We start from the raw sequence: 10021 nt of genomic DNA, 5'->3' as shown, positions 1-10021 counted from the left end.
TCATACCTGAAGGTGAAAGGAAAAAAATTAATAAAAAATGTATTTCTTTCATATGATACCGACTAGGAAAATGAATACCTCCTTTAAAATTCTACTCTGCAACACATGGTCATCATTAATTGGAACTGACTTGATGCTAAATGGCCTTGTTTTTTTGGTTGAGCATTTATTAGCCTCTGTGCTTGTGTGTCCCATGTGGCAACAGGATTGGCAGCTTTGATTGACCTGAGCTGTTACAACTAAGGGAAATGTCTGGTTTGATAGTTGTTATCCTTCTGTGGTATCAAAGAAAGTCAGTTTTCCCATTGGATGAGATCACTGGTTCTTCACTTTTAGAGCAAAAGGACAAAGGGTAGATCTGAGTCTTTGATGAGAAGAATCAGGAAGGAAGATTGAAAAAAACGTTTTATAAAATGATCCTTGTTTTGCTTTTAATCATAACGTTAATTTTATTTTTAGATTTAAAATTACATTGAAGAAGAGACATAAGATGTTTCTACTTATTAAAGGAGAAAGGATAAAATGCAAAAATGAGATGGAAGAATTCTATGGCTAGTGAAAAAAGTCTAGGCTTCTTGTAAACTCTAGAGGTATAATCAGGATTTAATCTATCCTTGAATATATTTTGGTGGCAAAGATTATCATTACAGTTATTTGGATCTATTTTCTTCCTCTTGTATCCTTTACTGAAGATCCCATAGTGTCTGCCCTATGGGAGAGCCCGAACCACATATGGTTCAGAGGTGGGACACAAATGCAAAACTTATGAATATCTATTTTAGTTGTTCTTATTGCTGTGATTTTTTCATAATTCACATCAGAAGTAACATCAGGCTTTTCAGACAGAACTGTTTCAGAAGAATTAAAAAGACATGGATGCCTTCTAATGTGTGTATCTCTGTGTGTACAAATATATTACTATTATTTTTTAAAATCACTATTTAAGGATAAAAGCAAACTTGGAATTAGTAATAAATATAATTCAGAAGTTAACTCTGGGGTATATCTTATTTTCAAGCTCAGTCATTGGTTTGGTTACATTTTTGCAAGTATTGAAAAATAAAATGTTCAAATGGGGAATCAAAGATAAAGAACATGGTAATGAATAATAAGTACAAATTGTTTAAACTCTTATCTAAAATTTGATAAGGTGTTTTACATAACTTTAATGAATTGACACAGTCTCATGGAGAAAACAGTTCCAGATGACAAACAATTTTTTGGCAAGAATATTATGAATTTTGTAATCACTTGGGAACCAATGAAATACAAAGATGAGTCAAGTTAATAATCTACAATTATTGGTTAGAGAAGTATATTAGTGCGAATTTCCCTCTATTCATCCTACCTTTTCTCTTCTATCAACACCCACAAGCCTTTGGCACAATGAAGTGGGTAACTTTTATTTCCCTTCTCTTTCTCTTCAGCTCTGCTTATTCCAGGGGTGTGTTTCGTCGAGATACACGTAAGAATTCTATATTTCTATTATTCAACTTTTATTTTATTTTCTGAATAAAAAGTAGTTTTAGTAAAGCTTGCATTTTTAAGGAATTAGGATTTCCTTTAGCGTTTAGTTTTAGATTTTGATAATATTTTGCCTTTGTGAACCTATGTTGTTTAGGAAGTTATTTTATTCATATATTTCTAACATTCTAGGTGAAAATAAATAGTGGTGAGAATTGTTTAATAACTCTAAATTTCTTTTAAACAGAAACTTCAGCCATTTAAACTTAAACTTTACAGGGTGGAATTGGAGATAGAATTCATAGCTCCAAATTCCCACTGTGTCATGCTTTATAAAACATCCAAACTTGCTGATAGTCTTACAAATATAACTTGTATTTATATTTATTTTAATTTCAGGCAATCAGTAGCTGTTGAAAGACACCATGAAAGTATTAAGATATATCCAAATTTGAATATAAAACTATAAAAATTTAATGATTTTTTTTGATGATTGAATAATTAGTGGATTTAAATGCAAAAGAAATAGTTCACCATCATTCTAAATATTTTCTTTTGGACCAAATAAATTACCTTAATCAAATGGAGAGAAGCATAAAAAGTAGTCATAACCAGTTGTTTTCTTCAGTGTTTAAACAAATATTTTTTTTTTTTTTTTCCTTCCTAGACAAGAGTGAGCTTGCTCATCGGTACAAAGAGTTGGGAGAAGATTATTTTAAAGCCTTGTAAGTTAAAAGATTGAAGAGTCAAATTTGTTGTTGCTAATAGCATTGATTATAACTCTGAAGTTCTTATATATCCTTGTCATACAGGTCCATACTAATGGAAATATTCTGTATCAGTGGTAGCCATTGGCCACATGCAGCTATTGAGCATTTTAAATATGGCAATTGAAACTTAAGAACAAATATTTGAATTTAATTTAATTTTGATTAATTCATATTTAAATATAACTAGTCACATGTGGCTATTGGTACTGTATTGGACAATGCAGCTTTAAAATCCTTGTATAACCTGCATGGTGGAAAGGACTTTAATATAGGGTTCCTTTGGCAACTCAGTTAATAAACCTGTTTTGTTATGCAAATAATCCTGCAGCTTCTCAGGGACTACATTAACACTTTTAAAATCAGGTAAAAACTTGAAAACTAAGTTATTTTTTAAGGTTGATCTTATCCTACAGTCTGATTAAACAAAGTATGTGTGGGGTTTTGTTATTGTTTTAAACAGTTCAAAGAGTCAGTGCAAAGCCCTACTGTTGACAATGAGATCTATTCAGGGTACAGTTTACTTGCTTCCACTACGGGTGTACATCTATTGGTGTGCACTATATGTATTTAAATGTGGTGGAAACACATATCCTCTTTGCCTAGAAAGTCATATATGTCTTGTTAGGCCTCAGATAACACTTGATATGAATGGGTATTTTGCATAATAGTGAGAAAAAGATATAAAATATAGAATATATAAGATAAGTGATTTGCCCTGTAATAGAGAGACTCAACAGCACGTACCAACAATAGCAACCTGCTTTATATTGAAGTTTTATTATGTTACAAATGTACTTTCTATGTTCTTTGTTTCAGGATGCTGGTTTCCTTTTCTCAGTACCTCCAGCAGTGCCCATATGAAGATCATGTGAAATTAGTAAATGAAGTAACTGAGTTTGCAAAAACATGTGTTGCTGATGAGTCAGCGGAAAATTGTGGCAAGTCATTGGTAAGTATGCTCTGAATTTGAAGATTTCTTCTTTTAAGTATCTTGAGATTTTCAAAAGGAAAATACCTTTTCATTTTCTCAATTATTATTAAATGACTAGATTAAAAGAACATTTATAAGCAGCACTCAAAAATAAGTAAGACTGATAAGTCATTGTTACTTCTATGATAAACCCAAACCCACTGCCATCAAGTCAACTCTGACTCATAGTGACCCGCATTGGGTTTCTGAGGCAGTAAATCTTTATGTAAGTAGACTGTCCAGTTTCGCTTTTCGGAGTGGCTGGTAGGTTTGAACCACCAACCTTCTGGTTAGCAGTCAGATGCCTTAGGCACTGTGCTACCAGAACTCCTTTACTTTTATGACAGAGAGGTTTTAATTATCTTTACAACTTTTAAGACATTTCTTTATTGAGACAGTGTACAAAAAATCATAGTATACTTAAATGGAAATTTGTCATCTGGTAAAAATACTTTTTAAAAATGAAGTTTGGTTTATATTCATAGAGGTTTATAATTATAACATTCTATGTATGACTTATCTCGAGAAAGCACTCAACTGATTTCTGTGCTGATGTTGTTATCTGGGAAAAACAATGGTACAGATATGTGACTCCTTTGGGTTTCCAAGGTAGTAAATCCTTACGGAAGTAGATTGCCCAGTCTTTCTTCTGCAGAGTGGCTCTTGGGCTTGAACTGCCAACAATGCCATTAGCAGTCCAATGCCTTAGGCACTACGCCACCAGAGGTCCTTATAGATTCATATTTTTACATATAATTAAAAAAAAAAAGCAAGGTACTTGGTCATTTTGAAAACTTTGGGCTTTTGGGATTTCCAAATAGGCTTTCAATACAAGGAGAGATTTATGTTTCTCTTATTACTCAATTTAAATATATACACTTCTCTAGGGGCAAGGGCTGTTTCTTATTTCTTATTGGAGCTTTTTTATTCTCATATTTCTCTGTCTCTTTGTCTCTCCTTTAAAGCAGAATCAATAATTTAACATTATACAATGTCATAGTTCTAAATACAAATTAATTTTTTTAATTAATTAATCCTATCTAGAGTAGTGGGAACTCTGGTAGCCTAAGGCCTAAGGAGACTAAGGCATTTGACTGCTAACCAGAAGGCTGGCGGTTCAACCCACCAGCCACTCCTCGAAAGGAAGGTTGGGCATCTACTTCCATAGTGATACTGCCTCGGAAACCCAAGGAGGGGTCGCTATGAGTTGGGTCCGACTTGATGGCACATAACAACAACAACATCTAGAGTAGTGTATTTTCCCTGAGGTTGCAACTACTTTCTTAATAAAATTTAATGGAGGAAAGAAAGGATTAATCTAATGAAATATACTTTGAAGCAAATATATCTAGAATTAAAAGGAATACCAACTTCAATGTAATAATGTAATTAATAGGTAGTAGATTGTGTTACTCTTCAATTTGGAGTAATTCAAAATTAAACCCACTACTGTTGATTTTAACTTATAGGATCCTGTAAGATAGAACATAACTGCCCCATAGAGTTTCTAATATATAAATCTCTACAGAAGCATTCTGCCATACATTCTCCCCGAGAACTGATGAGTTTGAATCTCCGACCCTCCAGTTAGCAGCTAAATGCTTAACCACTGCACCACTAGGATTCCTCAATTTTAAATAGTATGCACTAAATATTTGGATATCTAAGAGGAGTGGATCAAATGAGAAACTATACGAATTCACCTGCTACTTAGAATGTTATTTTCTTGGGTGTTTATTATAATGATCACTCTCCTAGCCTTTAGCCATAGTTGGAAATAGAAGTAATATAACATTCCTTAAGGCTATTTTACCAGTCTTTTTTGTACTTAAGGTTTATCCACTAAAAGCAATAGTGTGAGAGTTGATTCTGATGAAAATGACACACGGATGGTCAAATCAAGGGAAACTCTCTAAACAAGGGAAGGGAGGTAGGTGATGGGTGAAATTGTGGATTATTTACATTATTTCCTAACCAAGCTTCACCCATTATAATAATTTTTTTTTTTCACTGCGTTTTGGATGTAAAGAAGATAAAGTACCACCTTATGTTTCTTTCATTTAGCATACTCTTTTTGGAGATAAATTATGTACAGTTGCAACTCTTCGTGAAACCTATGGTGAATTGGCTGACTGTTGCGAGAAACAAGATGAGGAGAGAAACGAATGTTTCCTGAAACACAAAGATGATAACCCACCTTTCCCTCCATTGGTGAGACCACCTGCTGATGCTTTGTGCACTGCATTTCATGAAAATGAGCAGAAGCTTTTTGGAGAGTAAGTGATCAGATGTTTATGCTTCAAAATTAAACATTATGTAATAAACACATAGAGCAATTCTCATTATAACAATTGCCATAACAAAAAATATTTTCAATATAAAGACTCGGAAACTTTTGTTCTTAAGCCAGTTTTAAAAGAAGTAGTATTTGATACTACAAAATTCTGTACAACTAAACACTAGGCCAAATGTCTTTTGGGATTCACTGAACTAGGATCTCAACTATATGACGCTATTAGAGATTGGTATTTATTACAATTTTATGAAGACTTACAGTTATTATCTGGCAAATTATTTTTTCTAAATGAATCTCCTCTATATTATTCAATTGTTTATATTTGGAAATAACAATAACTTTGATCTTATTATTACTATCATGAATAATAATAAGAAACCTCTATTATTAACATATTAATAAGCCAAATAATAAGAATTTTTACTTAAAACATTATGACTGAATTATTAATCCTTTGATTTCTTTTTTTGTCTGCTCTTTGCTTCCATGCACATCTCTAGCACGAATTGGAAAAATTTATGCCATTGTTGCAGTAGGAAAGTTTTTAGATATCTAGGGCCATAACATTTCTCAACAACCCTAAAACTCAGGCAGAGTGGAAAGAGATAGCTCTTATATCCTGTCACAATATATATGTCAGAAACTTGTTATTAGGTTTCTCATAATTTATTTTCCAGGACCTGTTAAATTTCCTGAGTAATTCTATGCAGGGTATTAATTCAGTTTAGAGTGTGGATTTGATGGTAAGAAGTGGTTGCCATTTACATTAAATTCATTATTTTTTCCTGAGTGAAAATTCTACTTGAAGAACTGAAAGAAGAGATGGGGAAACTTTTGAATATGAACTTAAATGATAAATACTATAGCACTTTCCCTCAGTAAACTGCTAGAAATAAAATCACAAAATGTATAAAAGACTTGCCAAATTTCAGATACTCTGAAGTTCATTTTACAAATAAAAGGTTTTGTAACAATAGCAATAGATATTACACACACATATCAGCATTTACTATTTTATGATATGAATATTACAGAATAACTTTAAATTTTCCTGTCCTTAGTTCAAACACATAACTTCAAACACATAACTTCAAACCTTAAACATTGCTGTTATATTCAATCTATTGCGTTCTATTAAATTATCCAGGCAAGTCCTGCCAGGCAGTGTACTCTGACACACAGATAAAGAAACTAGAAAGATTACATGATCATAATATACTAACATTATAATTGGGCATAAAAATATATTCTCTTGATATTATTGGACTTGTAGAAGTTCAGAGTTGAAAGGGCCCTTGCAAATCAACTTGCATATTGCATTCATTTTAGATTAGGTAATTTTCTATGTCATACAGCTAGTTAATATGGGATGAAAATATGGTTACTTCCAGTTCTCTTTCTTTTACATCACACAACTAATCAAGAATAAAGACAACAGACTGGATTCAAGAGTAAAAAAAACTCACTGCCGTCGAGCAGATCTGACTCATAGCAACCCATCCTTGGGTTTCTGAGGTAGTTTCACTACGGATTCAAGTGTAGTAGTTTCCAAAATCTTTTGCATATGTGTTCCAGGATTGGGAGAAGGAATGTCTGATAACGGAGATCCATCTCTCCAGGTTGTTACTTGCCATTTAGTTGATTCTAACTTGTAGTGGCCTCACCTACACAAAGTAGCACTGCTTACTAGGCTTTTCAAGCTGTCATTTTTTGGAAAGATCACCAGGCATGTCTTCCAAGGTACCTTTGTGTGGGTTCAAACCACTAACCTTTTGGTTAGTGGTCGAGGGCTTAACTGCTTTCACCATCAGTAATTTCAGTCAACAACATTATATCACCAAAATTTAACCATATTGTTGTGAGTAACTGTTATTCCTTCCTTTTCATTAAAGAATGACAAGGGTAAAGCAATCACATACAGATTGATCATAATGCGTATGATTTGGGTTTTGAAGGATCTGAGGAGAATGCTAATTACAATGAGTTCTGTAATACTGTCGACTAAAGAGAAATGTCTCTTTGTTTTCCTTTTTTAAAATTTTAGATACTTATATCAAGTTGCCAGAAGACATCCTTACTTTTATGCCCCAGAACTCCTCTACTATAGTAAAGAGTATAAAACTGTATTGACAGAATGCTGCGAAGCTGCTGATAAAGATGCCTGCCTGACACCAAAGGTATTCCCCAAAAGAACAATAGAAGAAAATATTCATAATCAAGTCTCAGATTTTGACCATCTTATGGCTAGATTTACAAAAACTAAGTCTCTGATATAAACTTCCCAGACACGATCAACAAGCCTTGCCTACTTTTCTCTGCCATGGAATTATCTTTTACCTTCTTCGAAGGCCTCTGCCCTCAGCCCTTCTTCTGAGATTTGCAAAGTCTGATTTGTGGAGGGAATTACTATGTATATGTATAAATATCCAGCTTTGTTTTATGGTGCTGGTCACTTTGGTGACTACAGAAACTTATTTGTCAAATTGCACAGCTAGGGAACAGATTATTTTCATTAGCCTTTTATTTCCTCCCTTCCTGCCTTCTTAGATTTATCCCTAGGCAAATGTTGCCCTTTTGATCTCTTACTGTTGATTGTTCTAATGAGAGTATGCCTTCTTGGTATTATTGTTCACCCTATAGGCCTATCTTTTGGCTGAAAGTTGAGCCATGTGGGGAGTTCAGTTCCTGGCTTGAAGGGTGTCTAAGGGGCATAGTCTCAGGGGTTCCACTAGTCTCTATCAGACCAGTAAGCCTAGTCTTATGATTTTGAGTTTTGTTCCACATTTTTCTCCCACTCTATCTGGGATCTCCTATTATGATCCTTTTCAGAGTGGTCAGCCATTGTAGGTAGTTCTTCGGGTCTCAGTGTCATGGGGGCTGGGGTTCATGTGGTCCATTAGTCCTACGGACTAATTGTTTCCTTGTGATTTAGATTTTCTTCAGCCTTCTTTGCACCAGATTGGGAAAGACCAATAGTTACACTTTAGATAGCTGCTCACGTGCTTTTAAGACCTCAGTCACTACTCACCAAAGTGGGATATAGAGCATTGTCTTTTTGGACTATGTTTTGCTAATTGACTTTAGTGTCATGAGCCTTTTTATTGGAGAAGGAACTCAGGGTGGAGAGTTTTCCTGCAGCTGGAAGTCTGGGTTCATTTTTTCATTCTATAAATATTTATTAAAAGCTTTGTTCTTTTTTCTAGGGAGTTTCTTGTTGTTAAGAGAGTAGATGGGCAAGGAATTAAAATTAATTATAAACAAAATTTGAAAGTCAGCAAAATTATATCCCTGGGGAATTAGTCCATTCTATTCTCCCACTTTTCCTTTCCTTTATCTTTGGCAATGCCTCCTTGCTGCTCCTCAACTACTTAAAGGCTTCCACTATGGACAGAGTGATAATTCCTCTTCCTACATTGCAAAATAAATAGCTAACAATAGTAAATACTTGGGAATTTAGGTATAAATTATCTTTTTAAAATTTAATATGGCATAGTTTCATCCTACTTTATGAAGGGATGTTTCATATAGAATTTTCAATTTCTAATTTTTCTGAAACTATTTTTTTTTTTTTTTGCAGCTGGATGCTTTGAAAGAAAGTGTATTGACATCATCTGCCAAACAGAGATTGAGATGTGCCGCTCTCCACAAATTTGGAGACAGAGCTTTCAAAGCATGGTAAGTATTTTTAATTTTGTTTGCATCTTTAGAATGATGAGAAAAATGATGGTTCAGTTGCAAGTTTATGCATTTATATCACATTTTACACAGTGCTTTCTCATCCTTTTGGTTGTCTAAAACCAAAAACCAAACTCACTGCTGTTAACTCCATTCGACTCATGGTGACCTCTCCTTGGGTTTCTGAGGTGGTATCACTATGGAAGTAGATTGCCCAATCTTCCTTCCAAAGAGTGGCTGGTGGGTTTCAACTGCCAGCATTCTGGCTAGCAGTCAAATGCCTTAGGCACTATGCTATCAGAGCTCCTTTAGGTTGTCTAAACAAACCAAACTCACTGCCATGGAGTTGGATCTGACTCATAGCAACCTCTTCTTTCTTTTGAGGAGTGGTTGGTGGGTTTGAATTCCCAGCCTTCTGGTTAGCAGTCAAATGCCTGAAACACTATGCTACCAGATCTCGAAGGTAGAAATTTAGCAAGCAAAAATGAGAGCATCACTGAAAATTTGTCATAATTTTTCATTCATCTTATTTTTTATAAAGTAGTCAAAGACATTAGAGGAAATATCTTTATTTTTGTCTTTCTTGAAAAATAGACAGTTATTCAAGTTCCTATTTTCATTACTAAATGCTGGGGATCTTATTCTAGTAGTCTGTTATTTATATAGAGTTGTAGTTAGGTTTTTTTTTTTTATTTTTATTTTTTTTATTATTTGGATTTGGGTGAAGATTTACAGAGTAAATTCACTTTTCATACGGCAGTTCACATATACTTTGTCTCATGTCATTGACCAAAATTTACAATGCAGCAGCTCCCCTCCCACTTCCTCCCCATAGTTACCTCCTCC

General features: G+C 33.9%; 1 protein-coding gene across 1 annotated transcript in view; it reads left to right on the top strand.

The window, feature by feature from the left end:
* The first annotated feature begins 1386 nt into the window (after positions 1 to 1386).
* Positions 1387 to 10021, top strand: part of ALB (albumin) — a 27671-nt gene continuing 19036 nt past the window's right edge. Inside the window, 6 exon segments of the mRNA XM_042782910.1 lie at positions 1387 to 1465; positions 2132 to 2189; positions 3051 to 3183; positions 5269 to 5480; positions 7545 to 7677; positions 9078 to 9175. Of these exon segments, the coding sequence (XP_042638844.1) occupies positions 1387 to 1465; positions 2132 to 2189; positions 3051 to 3183; positions 5269 to 5480; positions 7545 to 7677; positions 9078 to 9175 (713 nt within the window).

Source organism: Orycteropus afer, unplaced genomic scaffold, assembly GCF_000298275.1.
Source record: "Orycteropus afer afer isolate SDZICR_OR568_19922 unplaced genomic scaffold, OryAfe1.0 scaffold00505, whole genome shotgun sequence".
NCBI lineage: Eukaryota > Metazoa > Chordata > Mammalia > Tubulidentata > Orycteropodidae > Orycteropus > Orycteropus afer.
This window is presented reverse-complemented; position numbering and strand designations above follow the sequence as displayed.